The sequence below is a fragment of the Zootoca vivipara genome, chromosome 2, assembly GCF_965207765.1.
Source record: "Zootoca vivipara chromosome 2, rZooViv2.hap1.1, whole genome shotgun sequence".
NCBI lineage: Eukaryota > Metazoa > Chordata > Lepidosauria > Squamata > Lacertidae > Zootoca > Zootoca vivipara.
The window spans coordinates 121,027,018-121,053,841 of NC_142584.1; the positions used below are offsets into that span (position 1 = coordinate 121,027,018).

A 26,824-nucleotide genomic window follows, 5' to 3' on the forward strand; every position below is an offset into this window, starting at 1 on the left:
AAGGAATTAAACCCACGGCTACAAGGAGATTCCGACTAAAGGCCAGGAAGAAGATCTTCTGAGAGAAGGAGCTGCTATACTGCAGAACGGCCTCCCACGGGGTTTCTAAGCAGAGGTTGAGTGGCCACCTTTCAAGTTGTGATTCTGGCAAGGCAGGGGGTTGGGCTGGATGACCCCTGGAGGTCCCTTTCCCCCTACTCCACAAATCTACGAGGAAGCTGACTCCCTCCCTGCGGCCCTGCATCTCTCTCCCCCCCCGCCCTCCTGTCTTTGGGAGGCCCCTCCCCCTGCTGCAGCCCCTCCCCCGCCTCCCCCTCCCTCCCTCCCGCTACCTTCGCGCTTCATGCCGGTGGCCAGGCATTTCTGGTAGCGGCAGTACTGGCAGCGGTTGCGCTGGCGCTTGTCCACGATGCAGTCCTTGTTGTCGCGGCAGGTGTAGCTCAGGTCCTTCCGGATGGTCCGCTTGAAGAAACCTTTGCAGCCCTCGCAGCTGTAGACCCCGTAGTGCTTCCCTGGAGGGAGGGCGCCGGACGGACGGGGTGAGCAGGGGCAGCAAGGGGGCCGGGGGGGCATGGAGCAGGAGGAGGAGGAAGGGGCAGCTCCTCACCCACCCACCTACCCTCCCCACCCCCAGGGCACCTCCAACGCCCAAGGCAGAACCCAGGCTCAGCCTGTATTCAAGGGGGAGGCACCTAGGCCCTCGCCCTAAAACCCAGGAATTTCCTTGGCCTCACAGTCTCCCCCCCACCCCGTTCCCCAAAGCATCACCCCCCCTCCCCGGCAGCCCTTGGCAACCCCTTCCTTCTTCCTTAAATGCGCCACGAATCCAAGACTAGATTGCCCACCCCACCCCCCAAAAAACCCCCAGCTTTGCCCAATTTGGAGACTGGGAATCCCATGCAAGGGCCAAAATATGCCCAACCCTCCTTGTCTTCCTCTGGCAGGACCTCACCCCAGTCCAGTCTCTGTGCAGACCCCAGAGTGACAAACTATCTCCCTCCCGGATCATGAAGACACAGAGAGACCTGCCCCTTCCTTGCCACCCCAACCGCTAAGGAGTCTTTGCATTATTATTATTATATTGCTAGCCCACAAAGCAGCTATGATGATAATATAACAATACAGTGGTACCTCTACTTATGAATAACTCTACTTACGAATAGTTACAGGTAGGTAGCCGTGTTGGTCTGAGTCGAAGCAAAATAAAAAATTCCTTCAGTAGCACCTTAAAGACCAACTAAGTTTTTATTTTGGTATGAGCTTTCGTGTGCATGCACACTTCCTCAGATACATGCACATGAAAGCTCATACCAAAATAAAAACTTAGTTGGTCTCTAAGGTGCTACTGAAGGATTTTTTTTATATTGCTTCTACTTACGAATGTTTCTACTTACGAACGGAGCTCCGTCCGCCATCTTGGATGCGGTTTAGATAGGATTTTTTCTACTTACGAATTTTTAGATAGGGTTGCTTCGACTTACGAATTTTTTCTCCCAATGCAGTGGTGCCTCGCTAGACGAATTTAATTCATTCCACGGGTCAATTCGTATAATGAAAAATTTGTCTAGCGAATCCCATAGGAATGCATTGAATTTTTATTTATTTATTTGCCCATAGGAACGCATTAATTAAATTTCAATGCATTCCTATGGGAAACTGTGATTCGCTAGACGAATTTTTCGTAAAACAAATTCATCTTGCAAGGCAACCTCCGCTCGAAAAATCTCTTCGTTAAGTGAAAAATTCGTCTTACAGGGCATTCGTCTAGCGAGGCACCACTGTATTATTATTAGAAGGCAGGGGCTGCCTCTGCTCCCTCTCTCGACTCCCCACTTCCCCTGCCCCCTCCAAACAAGCTTGAGACCTCCCCCGCTACCCAGCTGCCTCGAGCCCTGCCCCCACCCACACCAGAACTGACCGCCCTGCCCCAAGCGCCCGCCCCCCCCCCAGAGACACCGACTCCGCCGACTGGGGCTCCCGCGAGGTCCGCACGCACACCTGACGACCGGTCGCCGCAGATGGCGCAGAGCCGCTTCCCGGGCATCATGGCTCCGTGGGGGTGGCCAGCCACCACCCGCATGCCCAGCGGGGGCTTCACATCGTCCGAGCTGCTGACTGAGTGGAGTCCCGACAGGTTCACTGTGGAGTTGATCTGCAGAATAATAACAATAATAATTTATTATTGGTCTTCTAAAAGTCTGGTAGTTGTTTTTCTCTTTGACATCTGGTAGGAGGATGTTCCACAGGGTGGGCGCCACCACCGAGAAGGCTCTCTGCCTGGTTCCCTGCAACTTGGCTTCTCGCAACGAGGGAACCGCCAGAAGGCCCTCGGCAGTGGACCTCAGTGTCCGGGCAGAACGATGGGGGTGGAGACGCTCCTTCAGGTAGGGCTCAGTCACGCAGCCTGGTCTGCACAGAGCGCCTCTGCCTGACCATTCACTCAAGGAGTGGTGATGGGGATGTAAAGTGCTTAACATGCACTTTACCTGCCGAATCGCCTCCCCCCAATGCACCTTGGTTCTTAAGTCTACTATATATTTAAAAAAAGCACCTTAGCATCTTAGTCTACTGTTATGCCAGTTTTTTGAAAGTCTGAAAATATTGCTGTCAACTTCTCTTAGTGATAATTTTGTTGTTATGTCTTTCCTGTAAGTTGCTTTGAGGGTCGCTTGGTTTCTTTCTTACAATCAAGCAGTGTATATGAAGGAGAGGAAATGAAATAATTTTTCATCTTATTACTAACATAATTCAATTCCTTGGATGCATTCTCTGCCATGGCAACCCAAAGCAACTTACAACCCCACAGTACATTAAAACATAATACCAATACAAAAACAAAAGCCAAAGGCCTGTTTGGAAAGGAATGTCCATTCCCCCCCCCCGAAGGAGCCTGAAAACGTGTAACGAAAAGTGCCAGGTGAGCCTCCTTGGGAAGAGTGTTCTGCAAATGGGAAGCCACCACTGAAAAGGCTCCGTTCTCACACTACCACCCTCCTACCTATCCATCTGTCTGCATTTAATTCTATTAACATTGGTTTTTTAACAACGCTTTTCCTTTTTCCTAGGTTGTTAGCTGTTCCTACTTTATCTGTAAGCTGCCTTGATTCCAGTCAGGGGAAAAGGCAGGGTTTAAATAAATATTCTAATAACAACAGCAAAGCTTTGTAGATCAAAAACAGCACTTTGACTTGGGCCTGGGAACTAAGCGGTCACCAAGTCTATTTACTTGTTCTTCTGTTTATTTATTTCCCATTAGAATTTGTATGCTGCGCTCCATCTGTAGCTCTCAGGGCAGCCCACAACAATTGCAATATAAAACACACACAAAACATAATAAAAACAGGTAGGTAGCCGTGTTGCTCTGCCGTAGTCGAAGCAAAATTTAAAAATTCCTTCCAGTAGCACTTTTGTGTATGCACACGAAAGCTCATACCAATGACAAACTTAGTTGGTCTCTAAGGTGCTACTGGAAGGAATAATAAAAACAAACTGCTTTAAAAGGGCAACGGATGTCAATCAGCCAAAGGCCTGGTGAAAAAAGGAACTTTTTTGCCTGGCGCCTGAAGTTGTCTAATGAAGGCGTCAGCTGAACCTCCCTGGGTGGGGAGAGCATCCCGCAAATGAGGAGCCACTGCAGAAAAGGCCCATTCTTGTGTTGCTGCCACCTGGACCTCTCATGGAAGAGACACACGGAGAAAGACCTCAGAGTTGGGTCCCGGGGGGTTCATAAAGCCTGATCAACCTACGCAGGCGGACCTGCTCTCACACCCAACTACTTCTGCTCCATCGTGGTGCAGAAGGCACAGATCTTGGCTCCCGGCCCATTTGCTCCCCTTCACCCAGCTGCCGTGGGAGGGGAGGAGTCTTACCTGGGGGCTGCTGACAGGTCCGTAGCCGATGGAGGGTGTTGCTGGGAGTCCCGGGGACCCCATGGAGGAGCTGATGACGGGGAAGGGAGACCCCAGGCCGCTGATGGAGGTGGTCATGGCAGAGCCGATCATGGAAGGGTGAAGGGGAGCCGAGGGCTCTGGCAGAGGGGACGCTCCGGTGCCTCGCAGCGGTGGGGAAGAACTGAGGGAAGAGCTATCCGGACTCCGGCAGCCTGGAAGGAGGGGGGAGAGAGAGGGGAGGAAGCATTAAAGGTGACTCTCACCCCTCTGTGCTTGTGAAGACACACACCGGAGAGAGACCCAAGTCTGAAATGAACTGCCGCAGCCTCCACCCCTTTTGGCGTTTCCCCAGAACTGCTCACTCCGGATATTTTGCAACTCCGCAAGAGGCGCCACGAGACTCAAGGGCTTCCTGGCCCGCCCGCCTCTGGTGGGGAAGGAACCCAGGAGACCGGTGCCCAGCCGCCTTCCCTCCCTCCCATGCGCAGTCAGAATTGCACATGGGGTGGAGAAAGCGGGGAGAGGAAGGGCTCCTCTGCCTCTCTTGTAACACTGGAGCTCAGAGAGAGCCAAGGAAGCCAAACGCTGGGAAGTTTAGAACAGATAAGAGAAAGTCCTTCGCGCAGCACACTGCGGAAATCCCTCTCGCGGGGGGGGGGGGGCAGGGACAGCCTCCAACTAGGATGCATTTCAGAGAGGATTGGAGGAATTTGGGGAGGAGATGGAGGTGACCCATGGCTACTAGCCATGATGGAGACTATGCTCTGCCCTCCACAGTCAGAGGCAGAAATGGTTCTGGATGCCAGCTGCTCGAAGTCACAGGAAGGAAAAGTTGCTCTTGTCTTGAGTTTCCCTTGGGGGCATCACGTTGGCCCCTGTGAGGAAAGGCTGCTGGCCAGGATGGGTCCCTTTGGCCTCATCCAGCAGGGCTCTTATGATTCTTTTTATGGAACCTCCAGTCCCAAAGGCAGCCTATCTTGATTCCTAGTTTCTCAATGCCCCCCTTGGCCTGATCCTGCAGTAGGCTCCTCTTACATTCTTACGTTCTACTCTCTTCACAAACAGCTTCCCAACCATCGAGCGAGAGGTGAGCAAATCCTGCGGGGATAAAAGCCCCCACATTGGGCACAAGACTCCCTGCATTGCAGCAGGTTGGACTAAATGACCCCCCGGGGTCCCTTTCCACTCCACAATTCTATTGTTGTATGCTTCTTCACGTGGCGTGCTCTGAGTAACCGCAGAAGCTCGGTGAGAGAGGAGAGGGAGCTGGTGGATTGAGCAACTGCCACTTCCTCCTTCCTCCAAAACAAGCTGCGACTTCGGGATCGTCCCCACACAACCTCTGCACCCCCACACAGCTTCCTCCCCACGGCAGGGCCGGCCTACCCTGGGCTCTGCCCCCTTCTTGTTCCTGCCGGAAGCACACACAAACCCCAGCCCTTCTGCCAGGAGCCCCCTGCCCAGCAGAAAGCCTCCAAGCGTCCTCCGGTGGTGAGTTCCAGGGCGCCCAGGATCTCCTGCCCCTCACAGGGATCGGGACAAAGTTATTCAGAGCAAGGTGTGTGTTCCTCTTTTGAAAGCCCTCCATGCTTTGGGGAGCATGGGCATGAGGAAATGTGGCTGGGCTGGGCTGCTTTGTGGCAGCCCAGGTCCTGAGACGGGGAAATGGGGTCTGGCTGGGCAGAGCAGCCCTTGGGACCATCTCTTGAGGCCCCTCAGACCAGAAGGACATCAGCAGAGACTGGCTGCTAGCCCAGGCCAAAGGTGGGCCATCTATCTTGCCCAGCCTCCTGCTCTCACAGTGGTTGATCAGATGCCCCAATGGGGAACCAGCAAGCAAGATCCGAGCACAAGAGCACCTCTCCCCTCCTGAGGTTTCCAGAAACCAGTACTGTACTGGATCACAGTGTTCAAAACTCAAAATATGGCTGCCACAATGGAATGTCCAAGCATAGTTCTAGTGGCTTTAGCCCAAACGTAGCAGAGTTTTCCTGCACAGCACAGAAGCTAGCTGAGGTGGAAATGACTAGTTGGCTAGACGCAGAATAACTATTTACAGGATTTATTAAAAGAAAAGAAAACCAGCAGAGTTTCTGCATACAAAGCAAAGCAAAATAAATCCTCTCTGTCTCTCTCTCTTTCCAACCATACACAGGAACTCCTACTCCTAACACCCAACAAAAAACAACTGTGCTAGCATTCCTAGATAACAGAGTTCAGTGCTGGCCGTTAACCAATCAGAGAGTAGTTTCCAGGTCAGGCAGACCTTGGCTTTCTGCCAAGAGTGAATTGACACTGCCTTGAGTTAATTGTGTGAAGCAAGAATCTGTAAGTTTCCCATGAGAACCAATTAACAGAAACCGAACAGGTTTGTTGTTTTTATTATTCATTTCATTTCTTTACCGCTTTACATTCTAAAGAACAAATCTGAAAGCGGCTTGCAGCATGTTCACACATCAAACAAAACTAATTCAAGGATAAAAACTAATTCAATCTTCTGAATATTTCAGATCCTTCTCTAAGTGATATTTGGCTTTCTTCGTATTTATTTATTTACCTACTTAATTTACATAGCTGCCCCACAACAGAAGGACTCTAGGAAGCCAGCGGGGGGTAACGGTGAGAGTGTCAGACGAGCGGGGTGAACTTGGGCCAGTCACAGCCTCTTCTCCTACCTTGCAGGATCATTGTAGGGAATAACTGTACTCCGTGGACTAAAGGGTGGGATATAAATGTGGTAACTACACCACACTGTCTTCCAAGAATACTTTAAAATATAAACTGATATGTCTCCTGAGAAATCTCTATGTGGGACAAGAAGCTACAGTTAGAACTGGATATGGAACAACTGATTGGTTCAAAATTGGGAAAGGAGTACGACAAGGTTGTATATTGTCTCCCTGCTTATTTAACTTATATGCAGAATTCATCATGCGAAAGGCTGGACTAGATGAATCCCAAGCCGGAATTAAGATCGCCGGAAGAAATATCAACAACCTCAGATATGCAGATGACACAACCTTGATGGCAGAAAGCGAGGAGGAATTAAAGAACCTTTTAATGAGGGTGAAAGAGGAGAGCGCAAAATATGGTCTGAAGCTCAACATCAAAAAAACCAAGATCATGGCCACCGGTCCCATCACCTCCTGGCAAATAGAAGGGGAAGAAATGGAGGCAGTGAGAGATTTTACTTTCTTGGGCTCCTTGATCACTGCAGATGGTGACAGCAGTCCCGAAATTAAAAGACGCCTGCTTCTTGGGAGAAAAGCAATGACAAACCTAGACAGCATCTTAAAAAGCAGAGACATCACCTTGCCGACAAAGGTCCGTATAGTTAAAGCTATGGTTTTCCCAGTAGTGATGTATGGAAGTGAGAGCTGGACCATAAAGAAGGCTGATCGCCGAAGAATTGATGCTTTTGAATTATGGTGCTGGAGGAGACTCTTGAGAGTCCCATGGACTGCTAGAAGATCAAACCTATCCATTCTTAAGGAAATCAGCCCTGAGTGCTCCCTGGAAGGACAGATCGTGAAGCTGAGGCTCCAATACTTTGGCCACCTCATGAGAAGAGAAGAATCCTTGGAAAAGACCCTGATGTTGGGAAAGATTGAGGGCACTAGGAGAAGGGGACGACAGAGGACAAGATGGTTGGACAGTGTTCTCGAAGCTACGAACATGAGTTTGACCAAACTGCGGGAGGCAGTGCAAGACAGGAGTGCCTGGCGTGCTATGGTCCATGGGGTCACGAAGAGTCGGACACGACTAAACGACTAAACAACAACAACAAAGAAATGAAATGAATGAATACATTTCGGGGAGGGGGCACCTAGACAATTCCTCGTGTGGCAGCCCTAAGCTTAAAGGTCCCTCCCAACACTTCAATTCTAGGATTCTTCTTTTTAAGCAAGGGAAGCGAGGAGGAGGAAAGCTGCACCACTTGGGCCTCTGCCTGCTGCTGCTGGTGGTTCTCTTGCTTGCAACCCTGGTGCAAACGGTGGAGGAGGAGGAGGAGCAGCAGCAGCAGCAGCAGCAGCAGCAGGAGGACTTCCCAAGTCATTGCTATTATTATCGTTATTAATTAAATGTTGCGCTTCATCCGGAGATCACAGGGAACGCAAAATGCACAATAATGTAGGGGAAGCAGAAGCAAAGCCAACCCCTCCGCACACTCGAACCCAGCGCCCCAAATCACAGCAGCATCCCTGGGAGAGCGTCCCTCCCTACACAACAACAACAACATCACCAGGCAGCTGCACCCCCATCCCGAATCTCCTTTTGGGGTGCGAAGTGGGGGTGGGGGGGTAAGGAATGGAAGTCGGATTAGCCCCCCTTCTGTTTTTTGGGGGGCTAATCGCGTGTTCGTGGGTGGGGTAGGAGGCGTCGTGGGGCGGGGCGGGCCCCCCTTTACCTGCTCCGGCCCGTCCCGGGTCTGCCATGGCTGCTCAGCGGGCGGATCCCGAGGGAGGCCGCGACCCCGACCCCGCCGCCAGGGGCTGCCGGGCCTCGTCCCGACGACGCCGACGACGCGGCCTCCCTCCCTCCCTCCCTCGGCCTACCCACAATGCCCCTCGCGCGCAGGCCCAGGCGCCCCCCGCCGCCCCTGCCTCGGCCTCCGCTGGGCCTCTCCGCCGGGCGCTGCCCTCCCCGCAGCCTCCTCCTCACCCACCATGCACCGCGGGGCCGCCGCCGCCTCTTCCTCCTCGGCGAAGGGGCCTCGGGGACAGGGCCAGACTCCCAGCAGCCACCGCGCGAGGCCAGGAGAGCAGGCCGCCGATTGGACGAGGGCGCGGGGGTTACCCGACAGGCACCGCGTGAGGGGGGGCTGCTCTCCGCGCTCCGCCCGCCCGACAGGCGCCGGGCCAGCCTCCCAGAATGCACCGGGGCCTCCCGGATGCAAGGCATTTCCCGGCAGGCGCCGCGGCCCCCAGGCGCTCACCGAAAGGGGGCGGGGCGGGAGGGGAGAAGGGGGCGCGGCCTCTCACATCTATAATACAATCTCATCAAATATCCTATAGAAACATTTGAGTTATATTATGTCATTTTTTTAATGTGTACGCATATGTATGCATATTATATAATGCACTCATATATATAATAACACATGCAAAAGTGTAATATAATACGTATATAGCATCATAAACACTGTACACAGGCACGTATATACTGTAATCTATTCGAAGCCGATTTCTCAGAACGGCGAGGCCTCTCTCTGCCCTTAACAATCATGGCGCCGCTCGTCCGCGGAAACGGCCGTTAAACCCTAAGCGGTCGCCATCGTTGTTGAGGGCAACGTCCGTTGCCACCGGCGGCCGCCATTTTTCCCGTCCCTACAGTATCGCGGGAGGGAGGAAAGAAAGGTGCGCGGTTGCCATTTTTATTGCGGGCAGAAACGCTCCGTGGGCGCCATCACAGGGATGGGCAAAGGGGGATTATTACCACTTTTTTTTTTGAATGGAGGAAAGAGGCGGGGGAGGGTAGAGTTCCCGCGATGTTTGGGGCTGGTGGGCGGGGCTCTGCTGCCACGTCAGGCTTCAGGCAGAAGATAGCGGATCTGGAGAGAGCCGGGTGAGAATCCTGCTCGCGGGGGGGGGGAGCGGTAGGGATTACCGGGGGGCGGGGGGGTTCCTTGTGGCTCATAGGGCTGGGGGGGGGAACCTTCCCTCCCCCGTTTGGGTGAAGGGCTGCAGCTCAGCGGGCGGGGCAGCCTCCGTCGCTGCAGAAGGACCCCCCCTCCATGGACCCCCGCGAGGGCCGCTTGCTGCCCCCCTCCTTTCATCGCGAGGGGTGGACTAGATGCCCCACGGGGTCCCTCCCCACTCGCCCTTGGCTCGCCAGCCTTACCCCCCCCTTCCTGAACGAGGACCACCCCCCCAGTCTCCCTTTTCTTTGCTCCCCCTCCCTCGCCTGCCTTCCGTCTCCCAACACGTGTTTCCCCCTCGCCTTCCTTCCTGAAAAGCCAGCCCTGGGGCAGAAAACGCACCCCCCCACGGGGGGGCAGGAAGGAGGGGCTGGGCTGGGGGTCCCAAGCCCGGGCGGAGCAGCAGGACAATCATCCTTCGCAGGCTCCGCTGCCCCAGGGATGGGCCTCGCCTGCGCCTGGGTCTGATCCTGCAAAGCATCTTGAAAAGGGGCCTAGCTGATAGATCTGAGTTTCTGACATGGGGTGGGGCAGAGAGATGCGGGTTGACTGGCTTGCTTAAGGCCCACCTGTGTGGGTCAGAGTCATTCCTTAAAACCAGGTTGCTGTCGCCCAAACAGAAAGTCTAGTTGCCGTTTTGGGGGCATGTCTTGTTTTCCAAATGAGGGGCTGTGATTGAGTCTCAGTTAAGTATCTGGCTAGTTTAGAGGACAACCTGAAGACCTTTGAGAACTTAAAGGAGGAAAGTCCCTTGATCCAGGGACAGTCCACTCCACATAGATACTGGCCAATTCCGGCCTCTTTTTTCTTAATGGTGACACGGATCATTCACAACAAAGGACTATTCTTCCCAACAGTGAGCACGGGGGGGGGGAGGGGGGGTAAGGGAAGGAAACGACAACAATTAGCTATGGCGTCGTTTGCACCTCCTGCTCAGGCTGCACGGGAAAAGCCATTTTGTTCCAGAAATCCATTCCGATTGTGGAGATACAATATAATGGGTAGAATTTGACAGGAAGGGGTCTGAGTGTGTGAAAGCAGACCAGATCCAAGGATCTCCAAATGGTAGAGATGTCAGGTGCCATCCTGGCACCTGGGCATCATCACTTGGTCGCAGGCGGTCTGGCTAATTTCGAAGGCTGGTGTGTTTATGCAGCCCTTGACCTTTCTTCTCCCCACAGATCCGGAGCCATGGCTGCTAGCAGGTTGCTCGCGAGGCCCCAGCCCACGGACGTGGCCACCGCCGTGGTGCTGTGCTTGGCGCTGCTGTGGGGCGCCTCCGCGCAGCATGAGGGCTTTCATGGCCACGCTCATGAGGACTTCCACCACGGCCACAGCCACGCTCACGGCCACGGCCACACGCACGAGGATATCTGGCACGGCCACGCACATGACGACGGGCACACGCACGAGGGTATCTGGCACGGCCACGCACATGACGACGGGCACACGCACGAGGGTATCTGGCACGGCCACGCTCACGAGGACCACCACGGACACAGCCACTCGCACGGGGGCCACTCGCACGAAGGCTTGCACCATGGGCACTCGCACGAGGATTTTCACCATGGGCACAGCCATGGGCACGAGGACCCCCACCATGGTCATGGCCATTTCCACGAGGGTCCTCTCCACCACAGCCACTCGCACGAGTCTCCTGCTGGCGGCCCCAGTGAGGCCCAATCCTTCCCTAGGAACGAGAAGCCTCTGCCGAGGAGGGAGAAATTGGAGCCGCTGCAGTTGTGGACTTACGTGAGTGACGGCCTCCGCGGCTTCCAGCAACAGACAAGCCAGGGTCTTCCTGGATTGCTTTCCCCGGGCTCTGGGTGGGGTGGGCGTCTTTTGCTCTGCCTGGGGATGGGAGAGGCCGGCAGCGATTTCCTCTCCGTGTTGTCTTAGAAGCAACAAAGTTTCACACTTACCTTTCAAGTCCCGGACTGCAGAATCCGGGACCGGCAGCCGTGTGACACCGCAAGTTGCGTTGACGTAACTTTCGGTGTCGCTTTGCCCTTCTATGGGCACCAAAAATGGCCACCGCCGGCTTCAAAAGTCGCTTGTACGCATGTCAGGAAGTGCGTCGACGCAACTTCCGGTGTCGCTCCGCCCATCTATGGGCACCAAAAATGGCCGCTGCCGACACTGGAAGTTGCGTCTATGCGCTTCCGGACATGCGTAGGTGCGATTTTTGAAGCCGGCAGCGGCCATTTTTGGTGCCCATAGAAGGGCAAATGGGAAAGAAAAAAAATGGCCGCCGGCAGGAGAAAATAACGGAGAAAAACGGGAGACGAAGTGATACGGGGGACCACCAGGAAAAGGTAAGTAAAAACGGGGGTTTCCCGGGGAAAACGGGGTACTTGGCAGCTATGGTTCCACATACCCAGTGGGGTTTCTTTCCTAGTAAGTGCCTTTAGCAGGGCGGCCGTACAGAGAGCCGCCATCGTGTTGATGGTGAATTCAATGCCACCCCTCTTGCCCATATTTTATTATCCAACATTATCTGTTTTCAGTCTACAAAAGAGACCCCGCAGCTTTGGCGGGGGGCCCTCGCGAGTCCTGCATTGCATCGGCTTGGGCTGGATGGCTCAGCAACTCTGGGGTTGGGCCAAGGGGCCCCTGCTGGCCGTGGGTCTGACCCTCTCTTTCTCTCTGTGTGTCCCTTCCCCCCCCCCGTAGGCCATTGGTGCCACTCTCCTCATCAGCGCTGCCCCTTACTTTATCCTCTTCCTCATCCCGGTGGAGTCCAACACATCCCAGCACCAGGCCCTCCTAAAACTGCTGCTCAGCTTCGCCTCTGGGGGGCTTCTGGGAGACGCCTTCCTGCACCTCATCCCTCACGCGCTGGGTGAGTTGAAGAAGAACAGCCCCCTGGCCCTGTCCCCTCCACCCTGCCTCTTCCCTCCCCACCTCTCATCCGAGTGAGCTGCGATTCCGGGGGTTGGGCTACATGGCCCTCGGGGGTCCCTTTCAGCCCTGTGACTCTGTCACCCGTTTCTTCTCCCCTCCAGAGCCGCACTCCCACCACGGGGAAGGCGCAGGACACAGCCACGCGAAGCCGGCATCCCACGGGCATTCTCACCAGGGTAAGAGCTCAGCGCTGTGGGGGAGAGGTTTGTGCACTACAATTCCCAGCATCCCTAGGGAGCCAAAGCAGCAGCCATGGATGATGGGTTTTGTAGCCAATGACATCTGGGGAGCTGAAGTGGAGAACGGCCGAGTCTTCCCAGGAGAGGGCAAACATTTATTGATTTAGTTCTTTTCTGACTGACGGTTGAATAAAGAATGATGGTGATGATGATTTAGTAGTTTACCTGGAAAATTTGCACTCCACTCGTGAGCGAAAACGTAGCACACCTGAGCTCAATCAAAACAAGACGGTCTCTGCCCGCACAGGTTTACAATTTAAAGGATTAAGGTTGAATCCTGACAAGACGGAAGTACTGTTTCTGGGGGTCAAGGGGTGAGCAGTTGTGGGGGACTCCCTGGTCCTGAATGGGGTAACTGTGCCCCTGAAGGACCAGGTGCGCAGCCTGGGAGTCATTTTGGACTCACCGCTGTCCATGGAGGCGCAGGTCAATTCTGTGTCCAGGGCAACTGTCTACCAGCTTCACCTGGTACGCAGGCTGAGACCCTACCTGCCCACAGACTGTCTGGCCAGAGTGGTGCATGCTCTGGTTATCTCTCGCTTGGACTACTGCAATGCGCTCTACATGGGGCTACCTTTGAAGGTGACCCGGAAACTACAACTAATCCAGAATGCGGTGACTGGGAGCGGCCGCCGAGACCACATAACACCAGTCTTGAAACACCTACATTGGCTCCCAGTACGTTTCCGAGCAAAATTCAAAGTGTTGGTGCTGACCTTTACAGCCCTAAACAGCCTCGGCCCAGTATACCTGAAGGAGCGTCTCCACCCCCATCGTTCCTCCCGGACACTGAGGTCCAGCTCCGAGGGCCTTCTGGCGGTTCCCTCACTACGAGAAGCCAAGTTACAGGGAACTAGGCAGAGGGCCTTCTCGGTAGTGGCACCTGCCCTGTGGAACGCCCTCCCATCAGATATTCAGGAAATCAACTTTCCTTTTCAACTGTATTTTTATGACGATGTTTCAGTAACAACAGCAGCAACTTCCAGTACATATAAGAACATAATAAAACTTAAGACATGAAAAAACATCCCTTGGGATGTCTTCTGAAGGTTGTGTAGTTATTTATACCAATAAAAACTGGAGAAGAGAGATCAGAAACAAAACAAGAGAAAAGTAAAAAAGGAAGAAAAATAAAATACTTTTTGAAGGCAGCGTTATCTATGGAGGTTTTTAAGGTTTGAGGTTTCATGGTGTTTTTATAAAATTTTGCTGGAAGCTGCCCAGATCAGCTTGGGCAGCCCATTCATATGGGTGGGATATAAGTAATAAAATTATCATTATTATTAAAATTGAAACCACCATGGTGCCCAGGGGCAAAGGCCTGATCCTTCTGCAGGCTCTTCTTTGTCATCATTTTCTGCTCATCTCTCCTCCCCCCCCCCCTTTCCGGCCTCCTTCCAGGTTCTGAGCACCAGCACATGATGTCGGTGGGCCTCTGGGTGCTGGGGGGCATTGTGGCCTTCCTGGTGGTGGAGAAGTTCGTCCGGCACGTCAAGGGAGGCCATGGACACCACGGCCACAGCCACGGTGGGTGCAGCCATCTCCTCCCTGCGCAAGTTCCTCATTTATTCGGTTCTTTGTTCGATTTATACACTGCCCTTTGTCCAAGGATCTCAGGGCGACGGGCAAGATAAACTTGCAAAAGGATGAAGGAATTTGGGGAAACGATCTACAACGAGCTAAAAAAAAATGTTTACATTTTAACCTTTCCCAAAAAAACCGACAACCTTTCTCCTGGGGATTATGGATGTAGAGATACTGAAAGGTTTAAGGCAGGGGTTCCCAAACTAAGGCCCGGGGGCCGGATGCGGCCCAACTGCCTTCTAAATCCCGCCTGCGGACGGTCCGGGAATCAGCATGTTTTTACATAAGTAGAATGTGTCCTTTTATTTAAAATGCATCTCGGGGTTATTTGTGGGGTATAGGAATTCATTCATATATTTGTTCAAAATATAGTCCGCCCCCCCCCCAAGGTTTGAGGGACACTGGACTGAAAAAGTTTTCTGACCCCTGGTTTAAGGATATTATTTATGTATGCAGTCACAGCAGCGAGAATGTTGTTAGCCCAATATTGGAAAGGAGAGAACATAGCGGCAAAATTGGAATGGCAGAAGAAACTATTTTGAATACGCCGAGATGGAACCATGTAGATCAAAAATTCAACAGAGAATAGGACAAATATATCTAAAAGATCACTGTGAACGTGTAAAATCCTTGGCGGGCTTTGAATGATTCCTGCAGCGTGTCATAATCCTTGGATGCGTAGGATAATTCTAAAATCGATTATGTTTAATATGCAGTCGTTATAGAAGCGTAGAGGGCCCAGGTTGGGGAGGAGGGAAGTCTCAATATGGGAACAATTGTAACATATTTCCAGCTTTTCTGTTCTGCTTTGTTTATCTGCATTATCAATGGAGAGTTACAACTGAGGTGGGGGAGATAAACCTGTCGCCATGGGTTTATCTGTTGGGGGAGCAGGGGGATGTCTCCTGCCCCCTCCTGAATCTTTCCTCTCCCCCTCCCCACTTCCCAAAGCCAAGAGCAGCGACGATGAGGCAGAGACGGAGCCTTTGCGGGGAAAGACGTCGGAGAAAAAAATAGCCCCCTCCCAGGGGAACCAGAAGCCCCCCGACTCTGGTGAGGTGGTGCATTTGGGCAAGCCCTGGATTTTTTGGGGGGAGCAGTTGGGCTTTTCTCAAATATGGGGTTCAGGGACACAGCCCCCCCGACTCACTTTCTCTTCTCTCTCCTCTGCTTCCCCCCCCCCAGCCATGCGTGTGTCTGGCTACCTGAACCTGGCCGCCGACTTTGCCCACAACTTCACAGACGGGCTGGCGCTGGGGGCCTCCTTCCTGGCGGGGGGCACCGTCGGAGCCGTCACCACCCTGACGGTCCTACTCCACGAGGTGCCCCATGAGGTGGGCGACTTCGCCATCCTCGTCCAGTCTGGCTGCAGCAAGAAGAAGGTAACGGACCTCCCTGGCGGGGCCGGGTTAAAATACGTATATTCATTTCATGAATTTGATAGGCTGCTGGGTTGCAACAGAAAGGCCCTCCAAGCAGTTTGCGAGAAAGGGAGAAACAGTAAAATTGCCAGTGATTATGATCAATCAGTTCCGACTTTTGAAAAGCTTAAAAAGCAACAGCCTAACACAAAACAACCCAGCTTAAAGTTTGCCTCTGCTTTCTGTACAAATGCAATAGCTCTGGGTTTCTTGCCTGCTCTGTACTGACGGCTCTGAGCATGGACAAAGTGCTTTTTTGTTATAAATCCTTGGGGAGCTCCTCATGGGACGCGTCAGTCCTTGTTGTGGGCGGCGGCTTTTGAGCTGCTCTTGTTTTCTCTGTATCCGCCTTGAGTCCCTGTCAGGGCAAAAAGCATAGAATCAAGAGACCACAAGGGCCATCCAGTCCAACCCCCTGCCAAGCAGGAAAGACCATCAAAGCATTCTTGACATATGCCTGTCAAGCCTCTGCTTAAAGACCTCCAAAGAAGGAGACTCCACCACACTTCTTGGTAGCAAATTTCACTGCCAAACAGCTCTTACTGTCAGGAAGTTCTTCCTAATGTTTAGGTGGAATCTTCTTTCTTGTAGTTTGAATCCATTGCTCCGTGTCCGCTTCTCTGGAGCAGCAGAAAACAACCTTTCTCCCTCCTCTATATGACATCCTTTTATATATTTGAACATGGCTATCACTTTTTGTGGACCTGGGACAACTCGGTGGGTAGAGCAAGAGACTCCTAATATCAGGGTTGTGGGTTTGAGTGCTGTGTTGGGCAAATGGCAGTGGGTTGGACTAGATGACCCTTGACAGTACAAACAATCTTTGCAGACCCCGTTGGAAGAGACCACAAGGGCCATCCAGTCCAACCCCCTGCCAAGCAGAAAACACCATCAAAGCATTCTTGATATATGCCTGTCAAGACTCCGCTTAAAGACCTCCAAAGAAGGAGACTCCACTACACTTCTTGGCAGCAAATTCCACTGTTGAACAGCTCTTACTGTCAGGAAGTTCTTCCTAATGTTTAGGTGGAATCTTCTTTCTTGTAGCTTGAATCCATTGCTTCGTGTCCGCTTCTCTGGAGCAGCAGAAAACAACCTTTCTCCCTCCTCTATGACATCCTTTTATATATCATATCACCCCTTAACCTTCTCTTCTCCAGGCTAAACATAAGCCGTTCCTCATAAGGCATCGTTTCCAGGCCTTTGACCATTTTGGTTGCCCTCCTTTGGACACGTTCCAGCTTGTCAGTATCCTTCTTGAACTGTGGTGCCCAGAACTAGACACAGTACTCCAGGTGAGGTCTGACCAGAGCAGAATACAGTGGTACTATTACTTCCCTTGATCAAGATGCTATACTCCTATTCATGCAGCCCAGAATTGCATTGGCTTTTTGAGCTGCTGACTCATGTCAAGTCTGTGGTCTACCAAGACTCCTAGGTCCTTTTCACATGTACAGTACTGCTCTCAAGCCAGGTGTCTCCCATCCTGTATTTGTGCCTTTCATATTTTTTTTGCCCTAGTGTAGTACTTTACATTTCTCCTTGTTAAAATTCATCTTGTTTGCTTTGGCCCAGTTGTCTAATCTGTTAAGGTCATTTTGAAGTGTGATCTTGTCCTCTGGGGTATTAGCCATCCCTCCCAATTTGGTGTCATCTGCAAACTTGCTCAGGATGCCCTCAAGCCCACCATCCAAGTCATTGATAAAGATGTTGAATAAGACTGGGCCCAAGACAGAACCCTGTAGCACCCCACTAGTCACTACTCTCCAGGATGAAGAGGAGCCTTTGATGAGCACCCTTTGGGTTCGGTCAGTCAGCCAGTTACAAATCCACTGAATGGTAGCGTTGTCTAGCCCACATTTTACCAGCTTCTTTACAAGAATATCATGGGGCACCTTGTCAAAGGCAAAGCAGCCTATAAGTAAAGATGTAATTAACAATAACGGGGTGGAGATTTATAGGAATTGCGCAGGTGGCCCACCCCATGCGAGGTGCTGCTGCAGGGCGATCCAGCAAGGTGAATCTCACAGACGTCTTCAGCTCCTGGGCAAAACATATTTATTGTATTCCATAAGATTTATATACCACTTGCTTCTTTTTTCTTTTCTTTTTTTTAAACTCAAAATGGTTTGCAAATAGGACGCAGTAAAAACAACTCTTTAAAATGTCCCAAATATGACATCAGCAATAAAAACAAACGGAAAAACATCGGTGTTCTGCATGTCACGGCAAGCTTCTCCAAACAGAAAGCGTTTTTAGGAGGTGCCGAAAAGAGGCCAGCAAAGGGGTCTGCCTGGTGTCAGTAGGCAGGGAGTTCCAAAGTGCACAAAAAGACCAATTCATTTACACTATTATTACAGTATTATTACGGTTTTAAGCAATAAAAATTTACAAACGTGGAGCAGAGATTATGTGGCACCTTTAAAGTGGGGTTTATCTGGGGAAAGCCGACTGGGTGAGTAAATGGCTGTTATCTTGGAGCGGAAGTTTTGAATAGTTTTCTATATATATCGGACAGACAGAAGAATCGGAAGTTCTCGTCTTTCTTTTCCCTTTTCCTCTTCCTCTTTCTTTTTTCATTTCCTCCTTTTCTTCCTATCTTTGATGAAAAGAGATTGGATATTGGAACCTGAAAAGGATCTAGAAGTCTTGGTAGACCACAAACTTGACATGAGTCAACAGTGTGATGCAGCAGCTCAAAAAGCCAATGCAATTCTGGGCTGCATCAATAGGAGTATAGCATCTAGATCAAGGGAAGTAATAGTACCACTGTATTCTGCTCTGGTCAGACCTCACCTGGAGTACTGTGTCCAGTTCTGGGCACCACAGTTCAAGAAGGATACTGACAAGCTGGAACGTGTCCAGAAGAGGGCAACCAAAATGGTCAAAGGCCTGGAAATGATGCCTTATGAGGAAAGGCTTAGGGAGCTGGGTATGTTTAGCCTGGAGAAGAGAAGGTTAAGGGGTGATATGATAGCCATGTTCAAATATATAAAAGGATGCCATATAGAGGAGGGAGAAAGATTGTTTTCTACTGCTCCAGAGAAGCGGACACGGAGCAATGGATTCAAACTTCAAGAAAGAAGATTCCACCTAAACATTAGAAATAACTTCCTGACAGTAAGAGCTGTTCGGCAGTGGAATTTGCTACCAAGGAGTGTGGTGGAGTTTCCTTCTTTGGAGGTCTTTAAGCTAAGGTTTGACAGGCATCTGTCAGGAATGCTTTGATGGTGTTTCCTGCTTGGCAGGGGGTTGGACTGGATGGCCCTCGTGGTCTCTTCCAACTCTCTGATTCTATGATTCTATATCCATTCTAACTTTTAATAAAAATCTATTGAAAAGAAAGATAGGGAAGGAAGCAGGAGGGCACCTTATCCTATAGCAGCGGCTTCCCAGGATTTCAAGCTTTTCCTCTACCCACACAGCAACAGCTCTATTCCATGAGTGGTTGAGCCTCCTTAGAGAGGGGCAGTCTACCTCTGAGCACTAGGTGCTGGGCAGGAAGAGCCTGGGAGGGTTGGGGGGGTTCCAGACTGTCATTTCCAGCTGCCATGAGTGAGACTGTCCTCCTTTTGTCCCCTCCGCCAGGCAATGAAGCTTCAGCTCGTGACGGCGCTGGGCGCCCTGGCGGGCACCATCTGCTCACTGCTGGCGGAAGGCGTGGGCGAGGCGGCCACGGCCTGGATCCTGCCCTTCACGGCCGGAGGCTTCATCTACGTGGCCACCGTCTCGGTCATCCCCGAACTGCTGCAGGACTCGGGGCCCGTGCAGTCCCTCCTGGAGGTCTTGGGACTGGTCGGCGGAGTTGCCATGATGGTCTTCATCGCCCAGTACGAGTAGAGCGGGGGGGCGGGGAGGGGAGGGGCCCAGGCGCCCGTTTGGGGCAGCAGAGGTGGGACCAAGGAGAAACGGACGACAGACCTGCCCCCCACTCCCTCTCCAACTCCATCTCGGGTCCAGACATTTCAGCCGCCGGCCACTGCTGCACACCTCCCTTCCTCCAGGGGGCGCTGTGTTGGTGTTGCAGCGCGAGGAAGAGGAGAAAACGACCAGTCTGGGACTTCCCGGGAGGCCAGCTCTTCTGCTCCGCTTGGAGATAGCAAAATGCCCTTTTCTATGGGGGGGAGCAAGAGAATTTTAGGGTTCTCGTATGTGTGTGTGTTTGCGTGTCTGTCCTCTTGGCCCCGAATTGTTGGGGTTGGAGGCTCCGAAGGACCAGGAACATGGGGTGTGGGACATGGAGGAGCCATAGCTGCCAAGTCTCCCGTTTTCCCCGGGAAATCCCCGTTTTTCCAGCTGTTCCTAGCTGAAAAAACGGTGGTTTTTTTTTCTCGGTTTATTCTGGCGCGACGGCCATTTTGGAACTGGGCAAAGCAGCATCAAAAGTCACTTCTGATCTCTGCCCAGTTCCAAAATGGCAGCAGCGCTACTTCCGGTCTGCTATTTCTGCCCCGGTCCCTTATTTCTCTGACAGCAACTTGGCAGGTATGGGGGGAGCAGGGATTTGGGGAGGTTGGGGGTCAGGAGAAATCATGCTTTTTTTGGTGAGAGAAGCATAGTTGCTGGCATCCAATAATGGAATATTTGGGCGCAGTTCTGAAGGGGGGTGCTGAGGGTGTGGGCGTCACAGTGGGGACCCCCCTCCGCCCCCCCAAAGGGAACCAAGCTGCGCCTCATAGGAGAGTTTTCCAAGGTTTTTATTTTTTTAGACAAGTGTTTCTGCTACTGTAAAACACAACTCCTGGCAGTGGGAAGTCTGTTCTCGCTGCTGACGCCGGGGAGGAAATCCAGATTTATACTCCGGGAAACGGTAGTAGGGGGTTTAGGAGCAGGCTTTCCGTGTACACGTCATTTATATATATATAGATATTTCTTTTCTCCTTTTTTTTTGCAATTTCTTTGTAGGGTGGAGGGTCTTACTTTGGGGGTGACGGTTGTACCAGGGAGAAATGTGTCAAGGACAGGAATAGTGGTGGCTGCAATTAAAACTGACTTCTGCCCTGGAAAAAAAAAGGGAAAAGGCTTTGTGTATAGTTCCTGGACTTTGTCATCAGCGGGCGGTGGAGGTTCCCCAAAGCCACTTGGGTCAGACTTGGCCGCCCTCCTTGGAACACCCAGGCGCTGTGAACTACAACTCCTGCTGTGAGCTAATCTTGCTCAGGCCGACAGAACACGATTGCTTTGCAGGGGGTTGGGCTAGATGACCCGCAGGGTCCCTCTCATTTCCACCATCCTGTGATTCCTCGCCAACATCTGAACTTCTTGACCAGGGAGTCGTCGAGATGGGATTTATTTAAAAAACCAAAATGCCCTTTTTAGGGGGAAGCAGGATACCACCTTGGCAGCGGAGTAAACAGAGGTAAAGGAATATTTTGGGGGGAGGTAAGCATGGGATGGCGCCGAGCAGCTAACACTGAGCTCTAACCACTGAGCAGGATGAACCATTCCCAAAGGTTGGGGGCTGGCTGACCATTAAGCAAGTGGGGCATCTTGCATGCCCAGTAAAGACACAGGAGACCAGAGCGGTCACCAGTTGGCAGTCCATCACTTGCTTTGCCATGTCCCGGGTTCGATTTCTGGTGGCATTTCCAGGTAAGAACTGCAGGTCCGACACCCCGGGGAGCCTCCGCTGCTGTGAAGACCAGCATCCGGCTTTATTTTTAAGGGCCCTCCTGGCTCTGGCGTCGGAACAGTTGAGTTGGAAGGGTCGCAAGGGTCATCTAGCCCAACCCCCTTTTCCCCTCTGTCCCCTATCCAGTTTGAAACCATCCCAGTCCCTGCTTAGCTTTGCAAGTGTCTCTTATTGCCGCAGCGCTGGGGGAGCAGCTGTTTGGCATGCAGAAGGGCCCAGGTTGAATCCCCAATGGCAGGGCTGGACAGAGATCTCAGGCTGCTAGTCCTTGTGGTGCAGAGCCAGTGCTGCAATGGCCTGTCTCAGGTGTGTCTATATCACAGGTGTTTTCTGTTGTCGCTCAAACCGCCCAAAAGCTTAGATCTGAAGGAGTCCAGGAAACCCAGCCTAATTGCATTCCCTGTCTGATAAGAGAGGAAGCCTCTGGAGCTGCGGTAGGTTTGAGCTGCCCACCCAGAAGGCAGAAATTCAACAGGGGCAGGTTTCGGTCCCGAGTGCGAATGCCGAATGCCTGTTAAAAGGTGAAGGAAGGGACACACACACACACACTCCTGGTAAATCTTGCAAAAGACGCTGGCCGAGTCTCCTGCAACTTGAGCACCTGAGAGGCAGTGGATTGCAGTGGTTAGAGTGTCGGACTAGGACTTTGGAGACCAGGGTTCAAATCCCATACTGGGCTGTGAAGCTCCCCTGGGCAAGTCTCTGCGTCTCTCAGCCCATAGCTGTCAAGTTCTCCCTTTTTTTAAGGGAAATTCCCTTATGCTGAATAGGCTTCCTCGCGAGAAAAGGAAAAATTTGACAGCCATGGCTTAGCCTCCTTCACAGGCTTGTTGTGGGAACTCAGTGAGGACTCGGACCTGGGCGGGACCCAGGTTCAAATCCCTTCTTGATGGCCATGACGCTCACTGGGTGGGTGACCTCGGGAGCTAGCCCCTGCTTCTCATTCCCCCCCCACACACACTTCTCAGGGTGGTTGTGGGGGGTTCAAGGAGAAGCATGTGCCCCACATTAGCCAGTGGGATAGACATGCAGTAAATAACTAGCACTAATAATAATAATAATGTATAATAATAATTTTTATTATTTATATCCTGCCCGTCTGTTTGGGTTTCCCCGGCCACTATGGGCGGCTTACTTTACATACAAAACTTATTATTAAATATGTCTATTAAAAAAATAAGCGCTTGAGTGGAAATTCAACAGGTGCAGCCCTGCGAGAGCAACACCTGTCGGCTCCCCTCCTCTCCTGCTGCTGCAAAGGATGGAGGGGGCAACACACACCACCTGCTGCGCCTCCCCAAGAACCCAGGAGTCCTGCCTCCCTCCTCCTCCCGCCACTCTGGAGGACGGCGGTCATAGAGACGGCGGCCCAGAAGGGCCTCCACGGCCTGAACCTCCTCACTTCCCCCCCCCCGAGCCTCACTTCCGGTCCTCCCCCTACAGAGAGAGTGATGGCTGCCCAATTGCGCCTGCGAGGGACCCTGGCCCTGGTGACAGGTCCCTTCTCCTGGGGAGGGAGGCAGGCAGGAGTTCAATAGGGGCAGCGGGAGGGGGTTATTTGGGCATTGGGTCTGCCAGTGGGAAAAGGCAGCATATTTCAGGCCTCAGTTCAACAGGTCGAGCCCATGCCTTGGCTGCCTTCTTTCCCCCACCTTCCTCTCCTCCGAGGTGGCCCACGTGGCTTCTCTCCACCCCCCTCATCTAACCTGCGAGGAGTGACCGGCGCCCACGGTCCAGTTTCCAGGCCGAGCGCTGGACTTGATCCCAGGCCCTAGCCCCACACGCCAAGTGAGCGTGGTTGGTGATGGAGAGTAAAGGGGGTGGCTCTACCTGTTGGATTTCCGCCTCCCAGGAACCCTGACCTTTCTTACGCTCCACAGCCGTCAGCTCATTTACAATTTTAAAAAAGTAACTTTTTTTATTCAGAAAAACTGCACCCGTTCCATTTCCTCCTGACATGGAGCTGGGGGGGAGGGGAAGCCCACCTGGGGAGGGTGACCAGGGCTCCTCTTCCTTCTTCCTCAGGGGGCGGCAGTGGCATTGGCCGCGCCATCTGCGCCCGCTTTGCCCGCGAAGGGGCTCAGGTGGCCATTGCGGACTGCGATGAGGCTGGTGCAGCCCAGACGCTTCGGGGGCTCCAGGCAGGGGACCACCAGGTGCTGTGTGTCGACGTGGGGTGCTCCAAGAGCGTGGCCGACCTCGTGGCCCAGATCCAGGTGGGGCCCGGCATGGGCACCTGTGGGGGGGTTGGACTAGATGAGCCCTGGAGGTCCCTGCTCCACAATCCCCTGCCAAGCCTTGCCTTAGTCAGCATTCGTCCTCTGCACCCTGCCCACCCAGTCCATTTATTGGTTGCCTTCGTTTCCCGCCTTCCTTCTCCTCCACTCCCGTTCCATCCTCACTAGAGCCCTGCGAGGTAGGCCAGCCTACGGTCCTTCAGGGAGCTTATCATGGAATGCTAGAATTGTAGAGTCAGGAGGGACCCCAGTGGGTCATCCATCCCAACCCCCTGCATTGCGATGTTGAGGCCCGGATCCTTTTTACCTGCTGGGCTGAGTCCAGAGGCCCAAGGGGTCGCGACGGAGGTTTTGGTGCTGATTTCCTCCCTCTGGCCTCCAGGCACGCTTCTCCCGCCCGGCCAATGTCTGCGTCAACTGCGCCGGCATCACCATGGACGAGTTCCTGCTGAAGCAGACGGAGGAGGCCTTTGACGCAGTCCTCAGGGTCAACCTCAAGGTACTCTGCCGGCAAGGGAGAGGTTCCTCAATCACAGGGCTTGGTTTCCAGGCCCTCGACCATCTTGCTTATAAAACCATAAAGAAACCCAGTGGTCATCCATCTCAACCCCGTCCCAGCTCAGTTTCTTCCTTCTCCACAGGGGACCTTTCTGGTGACGCAGGCCGTGGCGAAGGCGCTGGTGGCAAGCGGGGCTTCGGGGGGCTCCATCATCAACCTGGGGAGCATCGTGGGCAAGGTGCAGTGACCCCCCTCCTAATGACCTCCTTGCCCTTTGCCCCCTAGCCTGCTCCCCACCGCCAATAATTCAGTCCCTGTGCCTCCCGCCTTCTTCTCTTCTTCCTGCCCAGGTGGGGAATCTGGGGCAGGTGAACTATGCAGCCTCCAAGGCTGGGGTAGAAGCTCTCTCCAAGACAGTAGCCAAGGAGCTGGCCAGGTAAGCCAGGCTGGGGGGCAGAGGGAGAGCTTGGGGGGGTTGGGGAAGGAGCCCCCATTCGCCTGCCCTCCTTCCCTGGGCAGCCGTCCTCTGAGATTCCTGCATTCCTGCGAGGTCGGCTGCGCTGAATAGGCCGCAGCCAGCGAGCCTTGCGTATTTGAACCCTGCCCTGTCCTGGGTCTAACCACTATGCAACGCTTCCTCTCCTTGCTGCTCTGCAGGTACGGGATCCGCTGCAACACGGTTCTGCCAGGGTTCGTCCACTCCCCCATGACGGACAAGGTCCCCCAAAAAGTGCTGGACAAGGTGGGCCTTTTTTGGGGTGTAGAGGGGGGCCTGAGGTCAGCTCCCCACAGTTTCTCTGGGGTGAAGAAGAATCCCTGATCCTGTCCCTTTTTCTCCCCAGTTTGCCTCAATGGTGCCGCTGGGACGCCTCGGGGAGCCTGAAGGTCAGGTGACGCAGTCCGCCAATAGATTTGTGCTTCCTTTGAAGGGTGGGGAGGGTGCCTCTGAGCACCTGCAGAGTGCCCTCCCTCCTCCTGCTGAGCAGGGAGTGTCCAGACATCATAGAACAGAGGAATCATGGAGTTGGAAGGGACCCCAAGGCAACGAAAAATGCGAAAAATATCTGGGGGGGGGGGGTTAGTGATGCCTCTCAGCCCTGTCAGGAGTTTCTTACTGTATTTGTATGTTGTGAACCGCCCTGACGTCTGTGGATGAAGGGCAGAATGCAAATTTAATAAATAATAATAATATAGCATAAGGGGGGGGCGGGTTTCTTTTCCTGGGGAGGGGGGCTGGCAGTGTCTGGGGAGCTGCAGGCGTTCACAGTCTCCTCCATCTCCTGCCAGAAGTTGCTGAGGTTTGTGCTTTCCTGGCCTCTGACGACAGCCGCTACATCACCGGTGCCAGCCTGGAGGTGACTGGTAAGCGGGGTGGGGGGTCAGATTGGGGGGGGGGCCTTTGGGGTGGGGGGCTCCCCTTGGATGCCAGTGCTGGTGGTGGGGAGCTCCTCTGGCCTTACCAGAGACTAGGGCAGTGAGAAGGGACCCCAAAAGGTCTCCCGTATTTGTGACGTCGACTTCGGAACTCCCTGCCCCTTGAAACTGGCCGGGCACTTTTGCTGCGCTCCTTCCAGCGCCCGCGGAAAACATTTCCGTTTTAGACAAGCCTACCCACCCAAAGAAAAAAACCACAGAATGTTGGTTCTTTAAAGGGTTTTCATAGCTGTTTTCCACTGTGTATAAATTTTACGAAATAGATCAATTCTCCCGGAGCGTCCTCTAAAACAGACACGTAGAATTGCTGGTGCTTGTTTGGATCTCCCTTTAGCTCACGATTTTTAATCATCCGAATGTTTTTACATAAAGTTTGATTGCTTTATCCCCTCTGGGAATGCGTATAAAGGTTATGGAACAAATTTAACTGAAATTTTATTTTTATTTTATTTTTTCATGCCCTGCCTATCTGACTGGGTTACTCTGGGCAGCTTCTAACCACTTTTCTTTCTCTTCCTCCAGGGGGTCTTTTCATCTGATGCCTTTTCCTGCCTCCGGAGACAGCCCCCCCTCCAACCACAAGGAAACCGCACTCCCTGATTGCCCCCCCCCACGCTTTCGAAGGAAGGACTTGGGGGCGGGTTCCTCCTCCTGGAGAGACTGCAGAAGCTCCCAGCTAACATCTTTGACTGCAAGATTTGTGGAGGGGGCTTAGAGGCAGGGGGACCTCCCCCCCCCCAGAATAGGGGGTCTTTTGCACAAGGAGCGAGGACGGAGACCCCCGACTTCCACTCCGGAGGGAGGCAGCGCTCAGATTCGACTCCGAGGATTTCTGTGCCTTGTTTTGGGATATATCGCTCAGTTAAATTAACGGCTTCTACAAATGCGCAGGCGATCTAAGTGCCTCTCGGAGAAATGCTTTAATGCTGTGAGCCGGAGAAATGCTTTAATGCTGTGAGCCGCTTTGAGATAAGGCGAAACGAAATAGGAACAAATAAGGGAAATCTAAGGAAAATGCAGAAATTGTTGCTTGAGGACTGCGGGAAGAGACACTTTTCCACCCCGAACAAACACCAGCACGGTTACATAGCCTCAACTATATGTGAATGGGAGCAAGATATATTTTACAATCGACTCTCTCCCATGTATTCTGCCATGTTGTCCGTCCCCCACCAGGAAATATCCCTGAGGGTGACTCTTCCTGCAGCGGATATGATCTTACATTTACGAAAACGTCTTCCATAATATGATGGTCTGATTCTGTGATAATAAATGCATTGAGTGTGCTCAGTTTTCTTATTCATTTATTGTGTTTATCAGCTTCTAATCCAAGGAGCTCAGGCCTC

At 52.8% G+C, this 26,824-nt stretch overlaps 4 protein-coding genes across 13 annotated transcripts in view; 2 read left to right on the forward strand and 2 right to left on the reverse strand.

Annotated features, from left to right (window-relative positions):
* LOC118081372 (class II histocompatibility antigen, M alpha chain) overlaps positions 1-26,824 on the reverse strand; it is a 129,661-nt gene that overhangs the window by 67,809 nt on the left and 35,028 nt on the right. The gene's annotated exons all lie outside the window — the stretch shown is intronic.
* The window catches only part of RXRB (retinoid X receptor beta), a 371,934-nt gene that overhangs the window by 7,693 nt on the left and 337,417 nt on the right, over positions 1-26,824 (reverse strand). Inside the window, exons 1-4 of one of the 5 annotated variants that reach the window (XM_035107733.3) lie at positions 8,557-8,785; positions 3,870-4,102; positions 1,999-2,152; positions 333-512 (exon numbers count right to left, since the gene is read on the reverse strand). In XM_035107733.3, coding sequence (XP_034963624.1) covers positions 333-512; positions 1,999-2,152; positions 3,870-4,001 — 466 coding nt within the window. In that variant the 5' untranslated portion in view covers positions 4,002-4,102; positions 8,557-8,785. Of the gene's footprint in view, positions 1-332; positions 513-1,998; positions 2,153-3,869; positions 4,103-8,298; positions 8,491-8,556; positions 8,786-26,824 lie in introns of those variants that run through there. The other 4 variants (XM_088663928.1, XM_035107731.3, XM_035107732.3 and 1 more) reach the window with 4 other exon arrangements.
* On the forward strand, positions 9,179-20,689 carry SLC39A7 (solute carrier family 39 member 7). Of its 4 annotated transcripts, XM_088664024.1 has the most exons (9): positions 9,312-9,455; positions 10,710-10,898; positions 10,944-11,280; positions 12,202-12,370; positions 12,534-12,608; positions 14,073-14,198; positions 15,198-15,308; positions 15,441-15,637; positions 19,265-20,689. In XM_088664024.1, exons 1-9 carry the CDS (start codon positions 9,379-9,381, stop codon positions 19,514-19,516), a joined length of 1,533 nt encoding a protein of 510 aa, XP_088520150.1. In that variant the 5' UTR covers positions 9,312-9,378; the 3' UTR covers positions 19,517-20,689. The 4 variants fall into 4 exon arrangements, with proteins under 4 accessions (XP_034963543.2, XP_034963541.2, XP_088520150.1 ...); XM_035107652.3 differs by having other exon boundaries at positions 9,179-9,455; positions 10,710-11,280; XM_035107650.3 differs by having other exon boundaries at positions 9,179-9,455; positions 10,710-11,280; positions 15,207-15,308.
* Positions 22,687-26,764, forward strand: HSD17B8 (hydroxysteroid 17-beta dehydrogenase 8). 3 transcript variants are annotated; one of them, XM_035107870.3, is made up of 9 exons: positions 22,687-22,805; positions 23,334-23,524; positions 23,928-24,044; positions 24,187-24,282; positions 24,395-24,480; positions 24,702-24,786; positions 24,887-24,934; positions 25,332-25,406; positions 26,001-26,764. In XM_035107870.3, the coding sequence occupies exons 1-8, from the start codon at positions 22,760-22,762 to the stop codon at positions 25,401-25,403; spliced, it is 741 nt and encodes a 246-aa protein (XP_034963761.1). In that variant the 5' UTR covers positions 22,687-22,759; the 3' UTR covers positions 25,404-25,406; positions 26,001-26,764. The 3 variants fall into 3 exon arrangements, with proteins under 3 accessions (XP_034963761.1, XP_034963759.1, XP_060124798.1); XM_035107868.3 differs by having other exon boundaries at positions 24,887-24,929; XM_060268815.2 differs by lacking the exon at positions 23,334-23,524 and having other exon boundaries at positions 22,735-22,798; positions 24,887-24,929.